We start from the raw sequence: 27,408 nt of genomic DNA on the forward strand, positions 1-27,408 counted from the left end.
TCGTCCAAGAGTTCACCGATGTTTCGAATTCATATCAATTTCCTGGTATCACGTAATGATAAAGCATTTGATAATAACGTCACGAATACGAATAACTACACGAACTAGTAACCGGATACACTGAATATCAAACAGAGCCCCCAAAATGTAATATCTCAGGGTACCAATAATTCCAAAAGCTATGAACATAATTTACCGCAGCCACCAATATTACTTCACACTTAACCTATGTACTATATATGGATTCCAAAGTATTTTTGACTTAGAAAGGTTAATTGATACCTACCAATAACTGTCCTAACTATGTCACTTCCTGGAACCTGAGTGTCATATCTAACAAAATCCACCCAGTCCTCATGTGATACTTCTTCTTGTCGGTAATTTGACAAATGACAAAATATGTACACTGTGCACACTAAAATCTATATTTTCGCTTCTGTCGTTTTGACCGCTTCCTAGATGTTGCAGAACCATTTATGCTTTCTCGTTGTCGTTTGACATCGCCGTTGCTAAGTGAATCTATTGCTAATGTTTTCAAGCTTTTGGTGTACCTAATAATGTTGGTTACAATTGCATATACAGTGACCTCACTCTTTGGGATCATGATGGCTTTTCGCTCAATAACTGCGTTTTTCCCACAGAAGGAATCTTGAACTGTCTCATCTATTAGTCTCTGAAATACAACCTCCTTATTGAGATTCATACAATCTGCAGAGACCTGCACAGCAATAAGAGTACAGTGATTGATCCTTGTACAGATGCTTGGTACCAACATACAGCATAGATTTTTCATGTTTCCAAAATCTAATCAAATTTCTATTGTCTAAGTGACACATGCAATGAAAAATATCTTTGTTTTGCACAAAAAGCAATTAGAGGAATACTAAAGAATGTTGCATCATGATCATAGTCTAAACCTTCTGTTCTAACAAAGCATTCTAGAAACTTTGTTGAATTTCTAGAGTTTACAAAGCGGATGGCTAATTTCCTTAGAAAGCTATTTTGGATGGAAATTTAGACTTGAGCAGGCACAAGTTATAGCTTCGTGAGAAACGAATCATTGTTGTTATACAAGCGTGAAAGAGAAATCTTGAGGAAGGAAATGTAAGAGTATGACAAGACTCGATAGAATCACAGGGGAGCTCATCATGCTATGTCAAGTGGAGGTGGAATTGCAAGGAAGAAAATATACTCAACTAAGGTACTAGCTGTTGGCCTTGGTAATAAATTTTAAATTTCATAGCCTATTCGGTTACTGGAAACAAAAAGTCTCTGAAGTTGGGGTTTCAAAACCACAGGCGGAACCTTTTGTATAAAGTATAAAGTCCAGGCGATTAAAAGGAAGAATGAATTCCATATATTCCACTGTTTTCTTCCTAATAACCAAAAGGAGTAGCAGAATCTGAAGTAATAAGATTTTAAGACATTTTTCATGGAAATGTACCTATAGTGATGGCCAAGACTCTAGAGGCTAAACAATGGCTTGAGCGGTCATTCAATCCAGTAAAAAGGTAATAAAGCTAGAGGGGATGAGTTCAAACCACAAAAATCACCTATTTGAAATTTAAGTTCTCAAGTGTTTCCTTAAAAACTAAATGCTGTAGGGTTAGATGGTTGTTCTATGAGATTATCTGATGTGTTCAGACATTTGCAGAAATATATCTATACATATATGAATCCTATATAAACTGGTGGCTAGGCTCTGGAAATATAAGTCTAAAAAGATGATCCAAGTCGAATTGGTCAACGTTGACAAAGCTGCTACTTGTCTATCCCAACCATTGTGTGCAGAGCAAAAACAGAATAAACCAAGATCACCCATCCATCTAGACAAGCATTGTGGGCAAGTGGGTAAAGAATTGGATATCCCCACCTCCAAAGCAAGCTCAAGTTCAATAACTGCGAGATTGTATGCCACTTTCTAATCTCTCCCCTTATTCGCCCATCAATAATTCTCACCAAAAAAAAACCTAAACTATCTCAAATAATGACTCATATACCAATTAAATAATCATATATAGAGTGTAAACTCCAATGCTCGGCCGAAAATCTTGAAGCCTTTTTTAGTCTTCAACATTTCTAGACCTCCACCATCATATATCATATTACTTTACAAGATGTAGGACGAAGGTTCGGGTCAATATTAACTTATAAGTTGAAAGAACTTACGCTAGGATATCAAAATCATTCTTCATTAGTAAAGGATGCAAGTCTATATATGTAGATGGAAGCATTTCAATTTCTCACCTTAAAATCAACGGGGATATTAATTTCAGCATGCGAACTACCACAACCTTCACTGAAATTGAGCCTCAAAACCATTTCAAATGATTTTGCCTTTACCGTTCTTCTGATAAATGTCAAAATGTAAAAAGAACGAATTAAGCATTGGCATGGCAGAGTAATAAGCTAGTGTAATATTGACATCATCGAAAACTGAGTGTAACATTCGACCAAAAGAAAATTATATAAAGAAGAATGAAGGTGGCCAAATTTATTAGGCCGGAAAGTGCAAAATAATCTCGGAGCTACAAGAGATGTTAATTATAACACTAACTTTCTCATTTTGCAATCAAGTCATACCTCACTAAGAAGACTGATAACAAACATAAGCATGTCTTGTTAAAAAACAATACTCAGTGATAAACCATTTAACATGCCAAATGCATCATGTCGTTGTCCCATGAGATTACATAAGCATTTATTATTTAACATACCTGAAACGGATAATGTTCTAAATAATTTCACCAAAAAAAAAAAGAGAGAGATGCCTTGAAGAAAAAACAGGGAAGAATATAAAAGTACCTTTTAAGGAGAAACGGTTGGCTCTGTAAAGTAGCTGATTTGTAATCTTGGTTATCCAAGAACGAAACCTGGGAGAATGTGGACAAGTGCTGTTAAGCGGGTTACCATTATCCCAAAATGATCAATATAGGGATGAGTGCATAGGAAAGTTTGTTAGGGTTGCTCGGGTGTATTTTCTAAAAACTGTATAATAAATGAAAAATCAACCACCTAATTAGGATACTAAGTTCCTATAGGTTATAGACATAAGGTCAGGTGGTTACTTCATGAAATTAGTCGGTGTGTATGTAAAGCTAACCCAAATACTCATAATATCAAAAATAGTTTTATTTGATAAATTAACCAAGTTTAATATATATATATATATATATATATATACTAAAAAGTAAATAAAATTTTTCATTGATATAATAAAAAGAGACTAATGATCCAAAATACAAGATCTCCAATACAAAAAGAAAAATAGAAGAGACAATCACGACTGATGAAGAGTACGAGCCAAAAAAGACAAATCCTGCTACAACGAAGAAGCAACAAAAGCTTGAAAAGAGAACCCCAGAAGAAGCTAAGAGAACAACTGAACCAATACAACAAACCAACAGAGCAAAACACAAAAAAAACTGACAAGAACTACTCCTTGCAATGCTCATGACTAATCCCATTAAACTTTTGGGGGGCTTCGCCTACACCAAAACCAACATCCTCAAACTAGTATTTCAAGTTATTTAGTTTTCTACTTAAATGCTTGAACCCAAAACCTTAGAGATCTTGTTTGCATCTCCAAACATCTGAGCCCTTACCACCAAGGCATCCCACAAGATTTTATAATTGATTTTTCAGCACTATTTTCCAAGATCCTTTTTTTTAATGGTGTAGAAAGATATCTTTTGCTAAGTATTTTCACTTATTTCTTCATATTTTTTCTTAGAGAAACTATCGTGCCTAACAAATTTTCTACGCATTTTTTTTTTTTACATTTAAAAATAGGGGAAAAAATGTGGACAAAGCTAGCAACCAAGCTTTCAGTCACACAGAAGTGTCAAGAATGTCTAGGCCCAATCCATTATTTTACAATCAGACTTTGAGCACTCTAACATTACCTTCAGTACACGAAGGGATTTTCTCTTATTAAGCATAACCCACCCTAGAGGCTTGAACCCAACACCTTGGCTAATCAAAATCCAACCTTTTCACGTCATCATGAAGGTTTCCTTTTACGATTGTGACGGAAAATCTAGGTCAGCCGTAAAAAAGAGAAATGGGAGAGAACCATAGCTTTGACAATATTTCTAGAAGAACACAAGTCCTCAACTATCATGAATTGGAGTTAAAGTGTTATAAAGGGAAATAAACGCAATAATTTCAGATAAATCACCTCAACAGATTTGATGAATGGCAATGGAGCTTTCTGTCCATGTACACTTAATATTCGAAGGGTCCAGTTAACAAATTTCTTATCTGCAAAAGGGAAAAAAATGACATATTGTTGAGGCATTCTGAACCATGGGTTTCACTGCTTCATGTAGATGCCAAAAGAATATAATAAAACATCATTCCAACATTTTAAAAGTAAGGTTAAACATCGATTGCAATGAAAGAATGAGAAGGGAAGTTTTCTCGCAGACTGGACAATCAAATGCTACATAACTCTTACGTGTAACACAAAAAAAATAGGAAATCGGTATAAGAAAAAAAAACGCAATCAATCATTGAACTACATTTTGAGAACAATATTAAACAGATGAATGCTAAAAAGTTTTGGTCACCAAATATTGTGTGACACTAGCAAAATCAGTTCTAAGGGAACTACATGCCTCCCTTTACTTTTCCTTTTTTTTTTTTTTTTTTTTTTGGGGGGGGGGGGGGGGGGGTGGTGGTGTTACGGTACACAATAAGTATATTTTACATGCCTCCTTTTCTCAGTCTAACAGCGTAAAATAAAATAACATTCTAAAACACGATCTGAAAAAGACAGCCAGAAAGCAACAGAAAGATGGTGGCTAACAGATTTCTTACGGCATAGGGATTTTTGCTCATAGATAAGGAAGAAGTAGTATGCGGATGCTTACTCTAGAAATATAGACTGTCATAAAGTAACTTAAAGCAGAGGTCCAGTAGACTAATGGTATTCCCTTGTCAACCCTACTGATGTATTTTCAACTGATATGCAATGCAATAAGAATAAGTTTAAGAGAAGTTACCAAGACTCAAGCCTTGAGAAAGTATAATCTGGAAAAGATCAATTCTAACAAATGGGGGAATTTGCATATTTAGGATCTCCATTACACCGGCAATGACCTATGGCAGTTCAGATTGAACAAGAAAACTATTAAATAAAATAGATTGATGCTTTAGAGTTTAAAGTATGAATAGTAGATATTTAAACATATGGACATAAAGATGGTCAACTTCAAATGTGACGTATGGCATGAATTCAACAACTTTATGTTTCTTGGTAGTCCAGATGAATGACATGAAGAATGGTAAAATGTAGTTTTTCTTCTTTATTGTGCTCGGGATGGAAAAAGAAAAGGAAACAATACCTTATCTACACGACCATGGATAACCAAACTTGCTTTCTTATCCTTTGGAGTTTTCTGTCAGAAAAGGCAAATGACAATTTCTTAAAATAAATGATAGGTTGGCAATAAAACCTTCTGTTTAAAATTTATGGATTCTTTTGATATATATGTCTTTATACATCTCATTTCTTATTAAAAAAAATCATAATATTAGAAAAGAAAATACATATACATTCTTATGGCCATAACACTTGAGTTTAGGCCTAATTACAAAAAAGATACTAGTAGCCATATTTGTTACTATTTGCCGCAGGTTTACCTGAAATGCAAAACCTCCAGAGAATTCTTCTAAAGATATGCACGAAATATAATTTACATAGAACAAAGAAGAAAGTGGAGCACCGAAACAAGTGATCCTTTTTTTTCTTTTTGGTATAACATGTGTTCTCTCATCTAACAACTAAAGGAGGCATGTCTCAACTTTCTCTGTCTCAAAGCTCATCATTTATTGGCTTTCTATCCACCAAGATAATGATGATGACGACATTGATGATAATAGTAATAAATAATAATAAATTCATCAAAAAGGAAATAACAATGATAAAGAACAAGCCCTACATTCGCTTGAAATAAGAGATCAAGTACCTGAAGATTAACAATTACAATCTTTCCCCCACCACGAAGTGATTTCAGAGGAAGGTTGCATGCTGGAGTGATCTGCAAACTGCACATAGTAACCATACCTATGACCATCCAGAAAGATCCAGCAAATATAAATTTTCATAGTAGGCACACAAAATGCTCTGCAGACAACCAATGATAGAACGATACAAGCACAATAGTACTAATAATTATACTGTAGAGAAGATTTAAATCATTGGCTAAAAGCTCATTTGCTTTTGAAATCATGTTAGACAATATAATATTGCAAGTCACCTCAAATTCTTCAAAAGACTTCAGGAAGGAGCTACTGATCAGTTGCTAAAGTAAAATTACATCCATGAGACTAATCTCCAATCATGGACTTTAGCAACATTGTCAGTGATTAAAATATAAGAATTCTTTTAGAAAACAGAAAAGAAGAAACAAGAGTCTTGTTTATCACATGAAAAGGACAGACACATGCTTATTTCAGCAAACAAAGTAGTTAGAACCAAATTTTCTGTTTACAACTTGTAACCACCACATTAACAATCTACTTACCTTGTCCCTAGACACAATACAATATCAGCCATCCTGCAGTGTCTCTCAGCCGGATTCATCTCCTTTGGAGGCAATGCATCCTGCATTTCATACAGAGGTCAGATGTCATAAACAGTTTGTCGTGGTTTGCTAGAAACATGTTCAAAATTTATTTAAATGGTTTTCTCTTGGTTTCCATTGATAAAAATGGAGAAATTAGTCAAACACACACCACAAATCTGTTTGCACCACCTTGTATGAAGCCTTACAGATCTAAGGTTGGATCAATGTATAACTAATCTACTTTTATCATCAACCTTTTCGAAGTCCACTTTTAGAATCACTTTGTTCAAAGAATATACACTCTCCAACTGCTTCAAAAGCATTAAAAGAGGCATCTAGAATATGACAACCTTTCACGGGGCTAGTTGATAATCATCAGGTACAAGGGTAGCACTTCCTTCAGACAGAACTAAAATCTTGGCTAATCTTGCAGAAGGAAGTGACCAAGCTGATAAGTTTCAAGTCATTTGCCTCAGAAGCTCTGGAATTCTTTGGATAAGACAAATATTAACCATATTTGCATGACTTCTTTCATTTTTTCTCAATGAAAGTCGTTGGTTTTTCATCAAGATATACATACATACATACACACATACACACACACATATATATATCATATTTGTATGACTATGAAAAAATCAGTATCGAAAAACTCGTGGAATACCTAAAGTACATTAGGTACCAAAAGGTTATATGTTCCTCTCAAGAATTTTTCCATCATACTCACACCATAAGAGTCTGAGAGATTTTAAATTACCAAGATGTTTTGCTATTTTGCATACCTCCTCTACAAAAGGTCTCTCAATCCAAACTCCCAAAGAAGCTGCAAAAGGTTCCAATGGAGGCCCTAGAAAGTGAGTTTAACCACCACTGGAAGTATAAAGATTTTGAAAAAGAACCAACCACTTAATTTCCAAACTGGACTTCCATGGAAGGCCACAGTTTCAAGTAGCCTTCCTTTGTGCTATAGTCCACATTGATGTGGAAGCTAAAAACAGAAAAGAACACAAAAAACAAAGACTCGTTGAATTTTACCTCTTAACACTCTTAATGATAAAAACAAAAAGAACAGGAGTCGTCTTTTTAAGTGCTCTATGATGTTACTTTAAACTTTACTTGAGAGTTCAAACCAGAGGAAGGAATGTAGTATTTTCAGTAGAAAAACAAACAGAATGTAGATAACATGACCACCAAATAGATAAGAATTCTAATAGACTGAGAATACTAAAACTATCAACTAACAGAAACAGACCTTGAAAATACATAAAATATGAAAGAACGGTGAGTACACTAAAACCAGTAATTAGCTAAATTCATTCTTCATATCTAAAAAATACAATACGGCCGATAAGAAAAGTACCTCCCAGTCAAGAACCGTATCCCTTAGTTTAGCTCCACAGTTGGCATCAGAACATCTCCGTGAAGTATCTTTCAATCCGATAGTCTCTACTTCAAAATCCCTCAAATACCTTCAGAATATTTTAGAGTCAGATCTCCAACGGATAAGAAAAACAACCACTCACTCTATATTAAAGCAACATAGTCCAAAGGAAGGAAGGGGGAAAAAAGGCTGCAAAAAATATCAGTGGCCATAGATAACGATAATCACTCCTTAGTTATCAGGACTGTATTCCACCATTTAGAGTTTGAAAAAGGTTAGAAAATGGAGACCAAGGGGGATTGAAAAGGTATTCAATATTGGCATAGATAAGGGAACAAAAGTATTGACAAAAACCTCTTCTTTTTAAAAAATTAAAATTTACAAATACCCCTTAATTTTTTTTTTTTTAATTAAAAAAGACTTTCATTGAAAAAAAATGAAAGGATACAAGGGCATAAAAAAAACCAAGCCCACAAAAGAGAGCTTCCTTAAAGAATAAGGAAGGGTATCCAATCTAACAAAATATGACCCAACGAAAGACTCCACTATTTCTCTCCCCCAAAAATTGATATAGGTGATGTAGGCGTCTTCTTTGATGTGTTTTAAGGGCAGTTAAGTTCTGTTTTTATTTTATTGGCCTGTAACCAGCTGCCTGGTTTAGCTTTCGGTCCGCAAGCTTGCATGGCTTTCAGCCATTGTTTGTTCACTATTAATAAGATTATCTTTGAGTTCTTGGATTAATACATCAAATACCCATAACAAAGCACACGCTCCCACCCTCCAAAGAAAAACTCATCTCCTGTTGAACGACAAATGGAGAAGGAACTCCTCAATAATATCACTGAAAGTTCTGTGATTGGCTAACTGAATACCGAACACCTCAAAAAAGATGTTCCAAACCGTTTGCACATAATACAATTCAAAATAGGTGATCCAGATTTTCCTCTACCCTTTGGCACATAATGCAACAAAAAGGTCCAATCAAGGAAGAAAACTTCCTCGAAAACCTATACAAGGTATTAACTCTTCCATGAATAATTTGCCACATAAAGAACTTCACCTTCTTCGGGATTTTCACCTTCCAAAGAACCAAAAGACCAACTCTCTAAAGGGAGAAGGAAGACCAAAGGGGATTATAAAAGGTATCCAATATTGGCAAAGATTAAGAAACAAAAGTATTTACAAAAACCTTTTTGAAAGTACGTGACCTATTACTAACCAAAATTCAGAATTGTATTCTTTCATTTTTCTTCACGATAAATCTCAATTTTATCCAAATAAAATAAAAAGGAAGAAGTCATAAAAGTGATAAGATCAGAAACATCTTTGAAATCTCTATTACCTAGGTGCATCCAATGTTCTATTCAACAATGGAAGTAACAAAAATGATAATATGTCACGTCTGAAAAGTTACGCCAATTTTCATATTTTTTAAAAAAAAAAAGTCATTTCCCTCGAGCCAAATGCCCTACAAAATAACCAAAATGGCAGGTCACCAGCCTGTGAAGAGTTTTCCTTTTATTTGCAATTTTCTTTTTTCTTTTTTTTTTTTGGATAAAGAGACATTTCATTGATAAATGAAATTAGGGGTAAACCCCAAAGCACCTATAGATGATTACAAGAGAGATTGTCAATTGAAAACTAAGAAGGATAAACTATAATGTTTAAAAGGGTGCTTTAATTTGCACAGGGTGGGCAGGGCATTCACGCAGGGTGGGATTGAGTGACCATGGGCCACGCGGGCTGGGGATGCTGGGTGCGCATGGGGCACGCATGGGGTGCAAGGTGGATGGGCATGGCATGCCTGCAAAGTGGGGCTGAACTATAATGTTTATAAAAGGGTGCCAATTGGTAATTTGCAAATAGATGTTAGAAAGAACTTCCCAAAGACTATACCTGTAAACCAGGGAAGGGTCATGGCTGGCTGCAATAGTTTGCAGAAACCTGAACTATATCAAAGTTGCAATGAAATAATTCAAGAGTAAATGATCCCAATCCTCCACCAGAGGGAGAATACACGTTGAACCTAACCTTTAAAATGTGCAATGTATTATCCTCTCACAAGCTACTAATCGAGAAAAAAGCTCCACTCCTTACAGACCCCATTGAGATTTGTTAGATTTAATTTTCAGTTTATTATCTTATGTTGATTTTTTTTTTTTTTTTTTTTGGGGGGGGGGGAGGGGGGTGGAGACGGATCTTTTCATTAAATAAATGAAAAGAGACTGATGCTCAAAGTACATGGAAACGATAACAAGTACATATGCAAATACAAAAGAAGTACTAAGACATCATCCTTCTAAATATATAGGCTAAGCTAGAAAGACAAAAACATTCCAATTTAAGCATAAATCTTGAATAGAAAAATCTGCAAAAAACTTGGTCAAAGAGATCACCAGGAAGACGCATTGGACCTAGCAAATTGAAAACGATCCATCCATACCAATGATTTATCTTGGAAGTCTCTCTGATTTCATTCTCTCATTTTCCATTTTCTTCTCTTTGTTTAACACACAATGACATTTGATTATTGGTTCCGCAATATATTTATTTTTTATCGATTTCATTTTCTCAACAGACCCATTCACTATCAATTATTTCACCAGTGAAAGCAGGGAAAAATTAATTAAAGACTTATACATTGTCCATTAAGGAAAGAACTACAAGTTTTTTTTCCCTGATTTATGGATATATATATTTAGAAAGAGACCAAGGGGCAACCTAAGGGCAAGGGGTTGAGAAAACCCCTCCCCCACAAAACTATCAAAGAAAAGTCTACCAATTGTTAATAATCATCAAAAGGTTGTAGTTATAAAAGAATGTTATACAATTTGTACACCACCACGAAGGATTGTGTTGCACCAAAAGCCAAAAAGACTCCAAAGAAGAGGACTTATCTTCAAACACCCAGTTGTTCCTTTCCTTCCAAAGGTCCCAAAGGAAGGTCCACGTAGCACAACGTCAAAGAACTCTTTATCTACTACCAACAAACTCCCATCAAGCATCTACAAAAGCCAAATATCAATCTTCTTTAGCATGCACAAGGCAACTCTGAACTCCATAAATAACGTTTGCCACCCTTTAACCGCAAAAGGACAATAGAGAAATAAGTGATCAAGATTTTCTTCCTCTTGTAAACAGAAGCAGCCTACCGAAGAAGACATCGCCCAATTTCAAAGTTTTCTTTGGAGTTTTTCATGAGTGTTTAAACTTCTATAAGCCAAGGAAAACTTCAATCTTTTTTTGGGACCTTGAACTTCCAGATTTGGTTCATCAAGGGGTAGGGCAACTTTGCCTCCCTATTTGTTAGCCTCATAAAAGGTGGATTTTGCAGTAAAAGATCTGGATGGGTTCAAGTTCCACTTTATTCCGTCATGATCACTACCCACAACCCACCATTCAGGACATCAATCAAGTTGGCAAAATTTCCTATCTCTATCAAAAAGGATTTTCCCAATCCCCAAGTCCCAAGTTTGTTGTTCACAGTCCTAGCAATCAGCAATGGAGGCCCCTTTTTTTGTTGTAAGCAAATAAATGTCAGGGAACTTGGTAGCCAACAATTCATCACTCTGCTCCACTTATCTTCCCACAACTCAATTCGTTTTCCGTTCCACAAAACTTAGGAACTGATCTTTATCCTTCAAGATTTTTTACCACAACCACTATCTTCCTTTCTTTTTGCTAATTTTAGTAGTCGCAGACTCCATCTCATAAATAGCACCAATGCTTCTTCTCCGTAAGGCATTTTCCGACTGCTATCATCCTTTCTTTTTGGTAATTTTAGAGTCCAACCCACAGAATCCGTCCCATAAATAGCGTCAATGCCTCCTCTCCACAAGCATTTTCCTCCTGGGTAAATCTCCACAGCCAAGGAAACTACTACAAGTTGAATTGCCAATGGAAGCAAGTTTCAAACCCCCGTGTCTTAAATCGTCCCATGGCTGTCAAGCTCAAACAAGTTGGTTGATGTGTATATGCCTTAAATCTAGGGGCATTCAAGAGAAGGCTGAAAACTGATACGACCGAAAAAAACCGACCAAACTGACATCTGTTGGTCGGTTTTCATAAAGTGTTGAATCGACATCAGTCCAACTCTTTTTTCTCTCCTTCATCTCTCTTCTCTCTTCTTTCTCCTCAACTTTTTCCTTCATTTCACTCTTTTAGCATCCCCAGACCACCAAAACCGACCAGATCAAATCAACCAACCAACCATGTATTCGATCAGTCCATCCTGGAATCGTTTACCACCGATCGACCGACATGTTGGTGGTCGGCGTCAGTTGTTGCCCAAAATTGACTCTAACCAACCAGTGAAGACCCCTACTTGTATCTATCAGGAATTCCAACACTCTGATAATTGTTGGATGAGTGAAAGATCCATGTTAAATATGTGCCGACAAATGTTTACACTAAAAGACTTGTAGGGCACATGTCAAACACTGGTTAGACAAGTGTTGGACAATTAACAATGAGATTCATACTCTTCAATCACACTTGTCTTTCAATTTCTTTCAATTATAAACGTCAAAAATCAAAATAAATTTCCAAGATTCGAATATGAATACTGTCGAAATGTATAAAAATACTCACAAATATATTCAAACCCTAATAAATTTCATATGTGTGTCTACACTTAACAACCCAAAAAATAATTTGTAAGAGAAATGCAATATCTAAGCCTCCTTATCGTATAATTTCTTGTGAAACTGAAATTATACAAATGGAGAGCAATTGAAAAGAAGAGATGAAAGCATAAATGAGCACTTTCAACTTTCTATTGGAGAAAAAAATAAAAAGTGAGGTTTTTTACAGCCTTCCTTTTATACAACCTTTAAAGAAAACACTCCCAACTAGCAAAAGGAGTTGCAAATGGCTCTACTTATTTCACATATCAAAAGAGGTATAATTACAAGAACTTCTAAAACAAATAAATACACCTCAAGATTCCCTACGGACTTGGGATGTGTTCAAATGTTTCCCTATTTCTTTTCAACTAAATAGTACCTTTTTTTAAACAAGATACAAGCTTTTCGTTGATTAATGAAAAGAAGCAGAAATCCTCAAAGAATATCATAATCACTGTTACAGTAAGAAAACAAAGCATGGGGAAGACAAAAACATCATAGATTCAGAAGTTGAAATAAACAAAAACACATAAAATAGAAACTTACTCTGCTCCACATGACGGGCAAGTTTCCATGAACGAGTTCCCATGTAATTCAGCAAGTTTCTCTCTTGGTATACCAGATCGAAGATGGAGGCCATCAATATTCTATAATGAAATATCTCGGTAAGCAAGCATTCTTAATGTAGAGAATGCAAGTAAATTATCTAATCAAGGTGTCATTCAAAAGTTTCTACCCAAGAGCGCTCCACTCTTTAAAAGGAAAATAAATAGAAGTATTCCTTTACAACTAAATATTTGTAACAATCGCAAGGTTGTAGGGTTGACCCCAAGAATCTGCAAAATTTAATTCAGCAGCTAGGCTGAAAAGAAAGATGTCTTTGTGGCCTTGAACCGGTCAATTTGTATTCTTCGTTGGAAGGCAAGTGAAGACCAAAGGCATATATTTTTTCAATGTTCATATGCTGTGTAAATACTGGCATAGCAATTCATTTTTTCAACAGTTCAATATGTTTTGGATCAGGACCAAGGTTCCTAACAGAATGTGCTACAATTTCTCTGTGGGTTTTTTTTTTTTTTTTAGCAAAAGTTCAAACCTATCAATGAATTAATGAAAAGAACAATCTTTAGAAGATTCACCAATGGTAACCCTGTTAAAAGATATATTTAAATTAATTTGTACAGTCGTCTGTAATTTTGTATATTAGATGAGGGTTTCTCATTCTATATATCTGTACATTTTATCTAATTAAATGATAAGAAATTCTCCTATATATATGTACCTTTTATCTAATTAAATGATAAGAAATTCATTCTCCAAAAGTACAGAGTACATGGTATCAGAATCATTCTTTGTTTAGGGTTTAGAATATTCTTTGACGGCTTTGTGAGTTAGGATTTGAATTTGGGTCATCACTTTGAGTGGCCATTTGACGACATTGCCCACCTCAAGAGGAGCGTCGTCGCCGTTCACCAGAAACAGCCACACATGAGTCACACGCGCCGCCAGTTTAGAATCGCTCCATCGCCACACGCCAGTGCATGAAAGCGCATGAGGCTGTCTTCTTCACTTCCGTCGGTTGGGTTCGTCTCGAGTTAGCTTTTCCGATCCATCTGTGACTTTAGTTCTACCAACATCTACTCGAGTGTGAGGCTGTTGGGAAAATACCCTTTTGTTCCTAGGGTTTGTGACTATTTTGATCTAATTTGGGGCTGTTTCGCTCTTTGATTTACCTTGCTTTCGATTCTGATTTGTTTAATTCTGCCTGTGGGATTGTGTATTGGTTCTTAATGGATGAGATGAAGCATACGGTTGTATCCTATGTAATTCCCTTAGCATCAAAAATAACAGAGCATAAGTTAAATGGAGCTAATTACTATGATTAGCGTCGCACTATTCAGTTTTATTTACTTAGTACTCATATGGATGATTATGTGACTGAAAATCCACTACAAGATGATAAGAAAAAGGCTTGACTTCGAGAAGACGCTCGACTTTATTTTCAGATTAGAATTCCATTGAGAGTGAAGTTGTTGGTTTGGTAGATCATTGTAATTCTGTTAAGGAACTCCTAGAGTTCTTAGAATTTTTGTACTCGGGAAAAGAACAAGTCCGTCGAATGTTTGAAGTTTGTATGCAATTCTTTCGAGCCGAACAAAAAGCAAAATATGTTACAAGCTATTTTATGAGGCTTAAAAAGACAGCAGTCGAACTTGCCGTATTGTTACCTTTTAGCCCAGATGTCAAAGTTCAACAAGCCCAGCAAGAAAAGATGGTGTTATGATATTTCTTAAAGGACTTTCACCTGAATTTGGAATGGCTAAAACACAGATTCTTTCTGATTCTGAGATTCCGTCGTTAGAGGAGGCCTTCAATCGTGTTCTTCGTATTGAGAGCTCTCAATCTAGTTCGTTTGTTTCCCATCCTAGAAGTGCTCTTATAAGCAAGAATAATAACTCTCAAGTTACTCCAAAAATGACCAACAATTTTCAAAAGCCTAGTTATGATAATTGAAAATCAGATTCTCAAGAGATTGTTTGTCACTATTGTCGTAAGACAAGACATCTGAAATATGATTGTCGAAAGTTGTTGTACAAGGCTCAACAATCTCAACATGCTCAGATAGCTTCCACTAATGATATGGCCGAAAAATCTGTTACCATCTCTGCTGACGATTTTGCTAAATTTCAAGTATTTCAAGAATCCTTGCAGACATCTTCTTCGTCGAACCCTACTACCACCATTGCTAAGACAAGTAATTTGAAATGTCTTCTTACATCATCTACCAAGTGGGTCATAGACTTAGGTGCCACCACTCATATGATAGGTAATTCTAACTTATTTTCTACACCTTTGTCCTTTGCCCCATCCCCATCTGTCACTTTGGCAAATGGATCCACCTCCTGTGTTCTTGGATCCGGCACCATCCCTCTCACCCCATCTCTTTCTTTGTCCTTTGTATTACATTTGCCTCAGTTGTCTTTTAATTTAATTTCTATTAGCCAGCTTACACACAACCTTAATTGTTGTGTCTCGTTTTTTCCTAGTTATTGCTTGTTTCAAGATCGTATGACGAAGAAGATTATTGGTGTAGAGGACATGAGTCGGGGGGCCTTTACATTTTTTTATCGCCAGATACCAAAAGTTGTAGCCTGCTCTGGCGTTACATCCCCGTTTGCAATTCACTGTCATCTAGGTCATCCTTCTTTGTCCATGTTGAAGAAAATTTCTCCTAAATGTCGTTCTTTATCGTCTTTGAATTGTGATTCATGTCAGTTTGCTAAATTTCATCGTCTTAGTTCTAGTCCTAGAGTCTATAAACGAGCCAACGCTCCTTTTGAGTTAGTTCATTCTGATATTTGGGGTCCTTGTCCAGTTGTGTCTCAAACAGGTTTTCTTTACTTTGTTACTTTTGTTGATAATTATTCTCGTGTGACTTGGTTATATTTAATGAAAAATCATTATGAGTTATTGTCTCATTTTGTGCTTTTCATGTTGAAATTCAAAATCAATTTGATGTCTCTCTCAAAACCTTGTGCACTGATAATACTGGTGAATATTTCTCTCATGTACTTGGATCTTTCTTATGTGATAATGGCATCATTCATCAATCCTCTTGCGCAAACGCTCCATTTGAAAATGGAGTTGTTAAAAGAAAGAACATACACCTCCTTGAAATAGTCCGCGCCTTGTCCTTTCAAATGCATGTTCCAAAGCAATTTTGGCCGAGGCGGTGTCCACTACTTGCTTCCTGATTAATAGAATGTCTTCCTCTGTCCTCAATGGAGAGATTCCATATCGTACTCTTTTTCTTACGAAATCTTTGTTTCCTATTCCCCCTAAGATCTTCGGCTGTGTTTGTTTTGTTCGGGATATTCGTCCACATCGTACCAAATTAGATCCAAAATCTTTGAAATGCATTTTCTTAGTCTATTCGCGTGTTCAAAAGGGTTATCGTTGCTATTGTCCTACTCTTAACAGGTATCTTGTCTCTCCTGATGTTACATTTTTTTGAAGATATACCTTTTAGTCCCTCACCGTCCCATCATTGTAAAGGAGAGGAGGAGGATTTTTTTATCTATGAGATTACCTCTTCCACATCATCTCCTACTCAACCTTCTTCCGCATCTCTTCCTTCTCATCCACTGGTCATTCGATTTTACTCCAGGCGTCCTCCACAGCCACCTTCAGACACATGTCCCACATCGATGGTTTCTTCAATATTTGATCTGAAATTGAGTGATGATCTACCTATTTCCCTTCAAAAAGGTAAATGCACTTGTATTTATGTTAGGCCTCCTATCAAGCATGTGTATGAGGGAAGGGCAAAAGAGAAATTACATCTACTGATGATTAGGAGGGGGACCATGGGTTCGTATAGGCTGAAAGAGTTGTGGTATTTTAGAGCGTATAAAATCCTTTTGTTGGGATTAGGGTTAGTTATCTTGTCTTCTCTTTTGAACAGTATATTTGGAAGAGGAGTGACCTCTCTTGGCTGACCTCTTCCAAATATACTATTCAAAAGAGAAGACAAGATAACTAACCCTAATCCCAACAAAAGGATTTTATACGCCCTAAAATACCACAACTCTCTTGGCCAGTATTCTTAGCCGGTGGACTGTTGTTTTGGTGTTTGGAGCTCAATGAGAGCTTGTTTTCTGTGTGAATATATAAGAAATTAAGGGTTGAACCTTACAATTTAGAGAAATTTTTACCAAGGTGACCCGAAGGGACGAGAATTTCAAGAGGACGAGGGGTGGTTGACAGAGAAGTTCAAGAGGACTACCAAGGTGACCCGAGGGGAGGAAACAGTTTCCCACTACACAGTGCACCGAGAAAGACTATTCTACAAGGGTTGGTTAGTTCTTGCACGCTCCTTAGAACTGATTCCTACCATCCTTCACACATTTCACGACTCCGTTGTGGATTGTCACTCGAGGTACTTGAAGACTTACAAGAGGATAGCTGCTAAATTGTTTTGGGAAGGTATGCGATCGGATGTGAAGCAATATGTGGCACAATGTGATGTCTGTCAACAAAACAAAATACAAGCTTTGTCTCCAGCTGGGCTGTTACAGCCTTTGCCAATTCCAAACTGGGTGTGGGAAGATATTTCGATGGACTTTGTGGAGGAGCTGCCCCGTTACAATGGGATTCGAGGTGATTTTGGTTGTGGTGGATAGGTTAAGCAAGTACACACATTTTACAGCCCTGAGCCACCCTTACTCGGCCAAAATAGTGGCCACGGTGTTTATTAAGGAAGTGGTGCGCCACCATGGCTTCCCTCGTTACATCGTATCGGATCGAGATCGGGTTTTTCTAAGTCATTTTTGGAGGGAATTATTCCATGCACAGGGGATTCAGCTGAAACAGAGCACGGCGTACCACCCCCAAACGGACGAACAAACGGAGGCTGTAAATAAGTGTCGAGATGTATTTACATTGTTTCTGTCTAGAGAAGCCAAAAAATTGGAGTGAGAAACTGACGTGGGTAGAACTATGGTATGATTCATCGTATCAGCCTCAATTAAGACCACTCCGTATGAAGTCGTTTATGGGAAACCTCCACCACCAATCATCTCTTACGGACATACAGGAACCACCTCGAATGACTCAGTGAAGTAACAGTTGTAGGATAGGGATGAGGCCCTGGCAATCTTGAAAGACCACCTCACTCACGCACAGAAACAGATGAAGAAGTTCACTGACTGCCACCAATGGATGTCGAATTCAAATCCGGAGACTGGGTTTACCTAAAAATTTGGCTTTATCGGCAACAGTTGTTGGCAAAACGGCGTTGTGAGAAGTTATCTCGAGTTTTTTTTTTTACCTTTTCGCATTAGGGGACGGGTTGGAACGGTGGCGTATCTCCTCGATTTTCCAAAAACAGCCCAGATTCATCCGGTGTTCCATGGTCTCGGTTGAAGAAAGTCGTGGGCAGTCACCACAAGGTGCAATCCGATATCTCGATGCTAAACGAACAATTGGACTGGGTTTTGGAACCGGCCACAGTCGATCAAATGCGATGGAATGATGTTGAACATGAATGGGGGTGCTTAGTCACCTGGAAGGATCAACCCGCACAAGAGGCCACCTAGGAATCATATGCCGCTTTCACCACCCAATTCCCTGAATTCCACCTTGAGGACAAGGTGACTCTTCTTCAGGGAGGTATTGTTAGGCCTCATATCAAGCATGTGTACAAGAGGAAGGGTAAAAGAGGAATTACATCTACTGACCGGGAGGGGGTGGTATAAAATCATTTTGTTAGGATTAGGATTAGTTATCTTGTCTTTTCTTTTGAATCGTGTATTTGGAAGAGGAGTGACCTCTCTTGGCTAGTATTCTTAGCTGGTGGATTGTTGTTTTAGTGTTTGGAGCTCAATGAGAGCTTGTTTTCTGTGTGAATATATAAGAAATTAAGGGTTGAACCTTACAATTTACCCTATTTCTTCGTTTGTTTCGTATAACCGGTTGTCTTCCCCCATTTATTCCTTTATTACATTTCTTGATTCCATCTCTATTCCTCACTCTGTTCATGAAGTTTTATCTCATTTTGGGTAGCATAGTGTAATGATTGAGGAGATGTCTACACTGGATGATCATGGTACTTGGGATTTAGTCTCGCGTCCGGCAAGAAAGAAGGCTATTGGATGTAAATGGATGTTTGCTATCAAAGTCAATCCTAACAGAACAGTAGCTCGCTTGAAAGCTCGTCTTGTTGCCAAAGGTTATGCCCGAATCTATGGGATTGATTATTCTGATACATTTTCTTTTGTTGCTAAATTAACTTCCATTCGACTATTTCTATCCATGGTTGCTACTCATAATTGACCTTTGCATCAACTTGACATTAAGAATGTTTTTCTGCATGGTGATCTTCAAGAGAAAGTTTACATGGAGCAACCACTTGGGATTGTTGTTCAGGGGGAGAGTGATAAGATGTATAGTCTTCGAAAATCTTTGTATGGACTGAAACAAAGTCCTCGTGCATGGTTTGGTAAATTTGGTAAGTTTAATCAAGCACTCGAATGTTTTGGTATGAAGAAAAATTTTTCTGATCATTCTGTATTCTATCAACGATCTAATAATGGTATTACTTTGCTGCTTGTGTATGTTGACGATATCGTTATCACTGGAAATGATATATTAGGTATATCTTCTCTCAAGACTTTTCTTCAAGGTCAATTTCATACTAAAGATTTGGGACAATTAAAGTATTTTTTGGGTATTGAAGTAATGAGAAGCAAGAAAGGTATTTATCTATCACAACGGAAATATGTACTTGATTTTTTGTCTGAGACTAGAAAATTAGGAGTCAGACCATGTAGTACTCCCACGATACCAAATTTGTAACTTGCTAGAGGAGAATTATTTAAAGACCCTGAGAGATATAGAAGATTAGTTGGAAAGTTGAACTATTTAACAATGACATGATCAGATATTGCTTATTCTGTGAGTATTGGTGAGTTAGTTTATGTTTTCTCCTAGTGGATCATTGGGCTGCAGTAGAACAAATGCTATGTTATCTAAAAGCTACACCTGGACGTGGGATCTTATATAAAGATCATGATCATACAAGGGTTGAATATTTTTCGGATGCTGATTGGGCTGGATCTCGAGAGGATAGGAGATCAACCTCTGGATATTGTGTTTTTGTAGGAGGAAACCTAGTGTCATGGAAAAGTAAGAAACAAAATGTAGTTTCTCTTCGAGTGTTGAGTCAGAATATAGAGCTATGGCACAATCCGTGTGTGAAATAGTGTGGATACACTAATTTTTATCTGAGATGGATTTCAGCGTTACTATCCAGCTAAATTATGGTGTGATAATCAAGTTGCACTTCACATTACATCCAATCTAGTGTTTCATGAACGAACAAAACATATTGAAGTGGATAGTCACTTTGTTCCCGAGAAAATACAAGAAGGGTTAATATCTACAGGATATGTGAAGACTTGGAGAACAGTTGGGAGATATATTTACCAAAGCTGTAAATGGAGCCAAGAATAAACTATTTACGCAACAAGCTGGGCATGATTGATATATTTGCTCCAGCTTGAGGGGGAGTGTTATAAGATATATTTAAATTAATTTGTACAATTGACCTTTATTGTAATTTTGTATATCCAAGATTAGGGTTTCTCATTCTCCTATATATATGTACCTTTTATCTAATTAAATGATAAGAAATTCATTCTCTAAAAGTACAAAGTACACACCCAACCCTCTCGGCCCACCTATTAAGTTTATCCCCTCACATTTTATGCCCAAAAGCTAACACTTACTCCTACTGATTTTATGCCCAGACATTGATTTAAAGAACGCCAATATGTAAGAAAAAGGGTGTTCGTCATGGTGTGCTTGTTTGTTATGGTGTTAAATGGTGTTTGTTAGGATGAAGGAGCTTCTTTTTCATCCTCTTTTTCGTGAAAAAAGGGTGTTTTTCATGGTGTGTTTGTTTTTGTGCTATTTTATGGGGTTGTAGAACAAGAAACAATGTCATAGAACAAGAAACAACCAATAAAATCTTTAAAGGGTTTAAGCAACCTTGGGGCGAGGTCTAGTCCCTTACTAGATTTTACACTTCCCTTTGGGTCTCCATATGTAAAGATTTCAACAATTACTCTTCAGATCTTAATTTGCTTGATTGGAGCCCCTTTTTAGGGTGGCTTTTTTGTACTCTCCTTGTATTCTTTCACTTTATCTCAATAAAAGTGTGATTTTTCATCAAAGAGAGCACCAAATAAAAGAAAATAACCAGCTTGGTCCCAAAGATCATCAACAAGTCCCACTCCCTGAAAAATCTTCTAGTTCCTTTCATTCCAAAGTTCCCAGACAAGCGCCACCACAGCGCAGAACCAGAACCCTCGCTTTATAAGCTGGTAGAAGGCTTCCGTGCATCTCATAGGGAAACCCAGCAAAGATTGTAAGATTTTAATGGACTACAACAGTTCCTATCCAAAAAAAAATTAATGGACTAGAACAACAAGAGGCAGCAGACAGACAAAAACAACCCATCTTATCCTCCCCATCCTTTCAACATAAACTACACCAATTAGGAGGTAATGAAGTTGTGGGCAGCCTTTTTTGCAATCTAGGGCACATATTGAGCTCTTCTGGACCAAAAATTCGGAGGAAAACTTCCATAATCCTTGGAATTTTAGCTTACCATATAATATTCACATGCAGGGGCATACGCAAGAAAGTTTAACAATCAGAGCTTGGAGACCAAGTGGATCACGATTCGCGCTTAATAACCGCCCAGCTCTCTCGAAAAAAATACTTTTAGAAGCTATCCATGGTTGGGAGTTGTAGATTTGTGTATAGAATTGTTGCAACTGAATTAAAATATTATTCATTTAAATACTTTCCTTTTATAATTTGTTTCCTTGGTTGGGTCTTCTCTTGTATTTATATTTAATTTTACCATTATTCGGTCAATTTCAGGATAAGAAAAATAATCTTTCCAAAAATAACAGGAGTTTACAAAAAACCTTCTGAACCACTCTCCTGGTCTACTCCAAAGTGAGGTTGCTACAAAATCTTACATAATGGGATACCAACCTAACCTTCAAAGAAAAGTAGATGAAAAAATAAGCATCCATTAACGAGAAAAAATAAGCACTACCTGACTAATGATGAACTTCAATATACCAGCCTTCTCCAACTCAACCAAAGCCATATGAGTAATACTTGGCATTGCGCGATGAAACGGCAATGATGCTTCTGGTAAGGCTTTACCTTCACGCTGTATAATTACATCATGTAACTAATTCATTTGTTTATGAACCATGCATGACCTAAATTTTGATAAAATTTATTCTAAAAAACATCAGATTATAAGTTTCAACTGAAGATGAAAAAAGGTTGCTCAAGCCTCACGTAGCTTATTACACATAGCATAGAGATATAACTCGCCTGAAGAGTCCATATTCCTTTGGGACCTCGAAAATCAGGTATGCCACAAGAGGTTGAAATTCCAGCACCGGTAAACACCACTAGATGCTTACTCTGCAAGTACAAACAAAATTCCTCAAGAGGTTGATCAGCAAGAACCTAGAATTAATTAGATTTCTTTTTTTTTTCTTTTCATTTCTTCTCTTCTTCTTCTACTTCTTCTTCTTCTTCTTCTTCTTCTTCTTCTTCTTTTTTTTTTTGATAGGAAACTAGAAGTAATTAAATATCACAAATGAGATTTTTATAACATAGATTTATACCTTTTGTATCATCATAGTTAGTCGTTCAATCTGCCACAAACAAAATTATGTTAAAATACCAAAAATCAAACATTTCAACCACGTGATGAACTAAATTAATAAGAATGGTTTCAGGAAAGAACAGTTCATTAATTTATATACTTTGAGCATTAGTCTCTTTTCATTACATCAATAAAAAGTCATGTTTCCTTTTAAAAAAAGAAAAAGAAAAGTAACAATTTCATTGATAAGAACGCTGCATTAATAAGAAAGCTTTAGAAGATATGAAACCAACAGCGCGAAGATTTGCGAGAAAAGGTCAAATAGGTGAAAGCATATAGTTCTACTCTTTCCTCACTCTCTCAAATCCCCTCATCAATTCTTGTTCTACAGCAATGGAGGAACTCCCAAGTGAAGATATTAGAATTTTGAAACGACAACTGGGTTGATGGGATTTTAGTTGCACTGCAAGAAAAACCTTGCTAACAGTAGTAGTTGAGTGAGCAAAGTCATTTTTCTTGATTGAGACCGTCAAGATGGAGTTTTTTTATAACTATACATAAATAATAAATATTTCCTTCAATGAAATGAAAGAATTAATAGAGTGGGAGGAGAGCCCTGACCCTAACAAACAATTTTTGTTTTTTTTGGAAAGGAAATAGAACTTTCAAACAAATTTACAAAAAGATCGGCTTACAATTGACGGAGAAAGTATCAAAGACTATATGGGTACAAAAAGAGATTTTGTGTTTTCACTGATTAGCAACCACAAAAACAAGTTAACCATAACTGAACGATAAAGGTTAGCAAATCTACTGCATGAGGGGTGATCCCCCAACCATCTATCCTCCCAAAAGAAAGTGCCAAACCAAGCCCATCACCCACCACACACTGAATCAGATCAGAAAAAGAATGGAGCTCGATAGAAATTTTTACACAGATTTTTTAATGTGCCTTTAACCCTACCCGACATTTTAATCAAAAGGATGAGGATCGTACTTGTTCACGATAATCCTAGACCACAGGGAATATGAATCAAGGGGAAAGCGTCATAACTATTTTGCCAATAATGCCCTTTTACAAACCCTTAGATTCCCTAATTCTAACCCTCCCAAATGAATGGCTGTTCCCAAGCCAAAGCTTTTGACGATTACTCCATCAAGTATATATGTTTAAATTGGAATGCTTTCATTTATTCAAGTTAATTATGTACTTTGTTCTTTAATTGATATGTCATTTTGTATTTTGCTTTAATGTTGTATCTTGTAGTGGGATATGATGAGGGTGCTATGGGTGTGTCAACCTAGTTGAGATATCTGGGTGCGCCTGCTGATCTCACCGGATTCTATCTTTCAATGCTTATTATGTCTCTTTGTAATTCGAACATTAGTCTCTTTTCATTTCATCAATGAAAAAAATCTCTCATGAGCTTTTCCAAGCTAACACATGGAACACAAGACTCTAAAGAGGGATAAAAGGTAAATGCAGATACCACTTAAGACCAACCAAATTAGTGTAAGTCTCCTTCCTTTTGAGAAAAAACATCTCTTCCAAGAGGTCGGCCTTTTTCTCACCTTGTCCTCCACCGAAATCCAAAAAGAAATTTGCCTTGGGTTGTTTCCGAGAGGAATGCCAAGATGTATGTCAGAAAGACATCCACCTCACACCCCACATGTTAGCCCACACTCTCACCTTAATGTGATCACTGTTCAAGCCCAGAATCTGGCATTTTGCTTCTATTGATCTTCAGGCCCAACATGACTTCAAAAAACCACCTCTTCTCAGTGGTGCTACAAATAAAACAAACAAACAAAAAAAAACTTTTGTAATTATAGCTTCTCCGTGATTTTATCGAGATTGGAAAGCTCCTCTTTGCTAGCTTTGGAAAGAGGTTCTATCTCCTCCAAGCTTAGGTCGTTTCTTTCCCTTTTGGGGTAGTTTATTAGGTTTCTTATCCCCGACATGGAAAAGAAAAGTCTTCACCTTTTATTATCGGCGAGAGTCGTTTCAATAATATTTTAGAGGTGGATGTAATATTCTCTAATAATGTTACTTTGGATTAGTTTGACAATAATTCAAGATTTGTTCGGAATTCTTATGACTGTTCAGAGGGGATTCAAGAAGATCCATTTTCATATTTTCATGAAGATCTAGAAATCAGACTATGTATCATTGATTCTGAGTTAGGTTGTTCCAAAGATATAAGTGGTTTTGGTTTCTTTCTTCCTTCTCCAAGTCATTCTCCATTTTCAAAGAATATTCTATTGACTTTTTAGACATTGTTTTAGATCCTTCTCTCTCTTTTTCTTTTTTTTTTTTTTTTAACTTAATGAGACACAAGACATTTATTATCAAAAGAAAGGAAGTACAAAAGGGTTGAGATGAGGTGACCCCACCAAGTGAAGGTAATTACAAAAAGCTTCCCAATTGGCAACGGCATAAATCTGGACGAAAAGAGTAATTACAAGAAGTATTAGAAAGAAAGCACCAGCTTGAAGAATGAATCCTGACAGTCTCCCAAAAAAAACCCCCTTGATTTGGCTCTCCACTAAGAAAAACCTCTGGTTTTTCATGCCAAAGAAGACCTTGGAGAGGGGGCTTGTATTGCTCTCATATAATTCAATGCCAAGATCTTTTAAAAAAGAAGAAACCTTTTCTTTTTCATCCAAAGTACTTTCATGAAGGAGATTGAGATTGTCCCAAAAAAAAATAATAATAAATAAAAAATCCTTGAAGGAGATCTAACTTCCTCTCGGCAAAGAGAGCATAAAAGCTCTTCAAAAGCTTCATCATTAAGAACTTATTCAGAAGCCTCATTTTTCCGACTAGCAAAAGAAAAGTTCATACCTTTATCGCTTTGAAACTGCTCGTTTGAAGGCTTCCCTGTGGTGTTCTTTTTCCAAGCAGTTTGGGGGTTTCTCCATGAAAGACATTAGTCTCAATTGGGCTGCCTTCATTTATCCCTCTTAGCATCTTAAATTTGTTTGATAAACCTTTTATTTGCTCCTTATATGTATTTCCATTATTTCACTCATTCATAAAGTTTGTACTTTGAACTATAGTATCTTTTATTATATCAATAAAAAGTTTGTTTCTTGTTCCAAAAAGGACCTTTTGAAGTAGGAAGATTACAACCACCCAAAATCCAACCCCAAGAGCAATATCGCCACACTGGCAACAGCTTCGGTCAGACTGATTTTAGACCATTGTCTCTTCCAGAGGAAACCTCCATAAACAGTTAGAGACAAGCAAGTAAAATATTCCTGTTGTTCAAGACACCAATACTCAATCTAACCAACGTGAGGAGACCATTTCACAAATACAAAAGGAACTGCTCTACAAGTTAGCCTATCCCCCCACCCGAAATAAAATTTAGAAGAAAAAACAATCTTCTTAATCTTCTTACTGACACTATTGAGCTCTTGAAATCTAAGAAAGTTGATCACAAAATACCGTTTCATTTTGATAATTTAACAACATCGTTAAAGTAGAGAGGTATTAAACGTATTCTTCTTTCTTCATTCCATCGTTCCCTTTCGATTGAGTTCACATATGCACTGATTGCATGCTTTTACTAATGGCAAACATTGATGGTTTTGCCAAGAAAACAAGCTGCATTTCCCATCAAATACAATCTGCTGTTATCTTTCATACGGATTTACAAACATCAATTCAATTATCCACAAAGCAACTTCAAACCAAACACACACACAACACAAAACCCATATCATAGATTCAAGATCTCGCCAATAACACATTTTCATACAATTAAAAAGTTCAAGACTCCCCTGCTACAAAAATGCCCCAAAAACATCCTTTAAATGTTCAAAAATACCAAACAGAAGTAACATTGATCGGCACAACAATTATAAAAGATCGCAAAACATTACCAATTACTACGATAAGCAAAACACAAGATCAGAAGTCCAAAACAAAACCCCACAAACGAAACTACACATGAGAAAAAAAGGAAAAGAAATATCCACCTTTTCTTCTAAAACGTGAGGTGGGTCAAAATGTTCTGTCATTCCCACTTGTCCTACATCTTCTATGTACGAAAGCTTCTCTGCGTAGCCCAGAGACATGAGTGAGCTGCCTGTTCTGACCCACTTTCTCTTAGTTTCGCCCCCAAAAGCTAAGATGATCAAAGAGAAGTTCCAGACACGAAAGTCAGGACCCCCTCCTCCTCCGCTTCCTCTTCCTCTATTTTCTGAGTATTTGAAGCATATGTTACTTCTTTGGCAGACCCAAAATATTGTACAAAGTTTATCATTATATATGTATGAATTTGAAACCATCTTTGTTTGAAGGTTTGTCATGTCAAAATTTGTTGTTTGTTAATTACAATTTTTTAGATGATATGTTTTATGCCAATGAAAATTCTATTTGTTGTCACGTATTAAAATTTTATAGATGTCTTTTATATATATTTGATAATATGTTAAGTGATATAGTTTTTTTTTTTTGTGGTTGTTTGATGATATAAATTGTTTAGATTAGATTAAGTGGAGTGGCAATTGAGATGTGAGTTTAAATAGTTTTAGTTGACAACATAAATGAAGATATTAATTTATAAAAGATTTGGGAGATCTTGACAAATAAATTTTTGAAGGGTCCAAGGTTTTTAAGTT

At 36.3% G+C, this 27,408-nt stretch overlaps 1 protein-coding gene and 1 pseudogene across 1 annotated transcript; one reads left to right on the top strand and one right to left on the bottom strand.

Moving 5' to 3' along the window:
* SRT1 (sirtuin 1) lies at positions 1–27,122 on the bottom strand. The gene is made up of 14 exons (XM_039044107.2): positions 26,764–27,122; positions 22,799–22,828; positions 22,500–22,592; positions 22,210–22,329; positions 13,125–13,225; positions 7,933–8,041; positions 6,531–6,610; positions 5,973–6,051; positions 5,349–5,402; positions 5,007–5,103; positions 4,181–4,263; positions 2,806–2,873; positions 2,248–2,350; positions 1–718 (listed from the first exon to the last, which is right to left on the bottom strand). The coding sequence occupies exons 1-14, from the start codon at positions 27,094–27,096 to the stop codon at positions 416–418; spliced, it is 1,653 nt and encodes a 550-aa protein (XP_038900035.2). The 5' UTR covers positions 27,097–27,122; the 3' UTR covers positions 1–415.
* On the top strand, positions 13,770–19,412 carry LOC150033888 (uncharacterized; annotated as a pseudogene).
* Positions 27,123–27,408: the final 286 nt, after the last annotated feature.

Source organism: Benincasa hispida, chromosome 9 (genome assembly GCF_027475165.1).
Source record: "Benincasa hispida cultivar pf3 chromosome 9, pf3_genome.v1.1, whole genome shotgun sequence".
In the NCBI taxonomy this organism is placed as follows: Eukaryota; Viridiplantae; Streptophyta; class Magnoliopsida; order Cucurbitales; family Cucurbitaceae; genus Benincasa; species Benincasa hispida.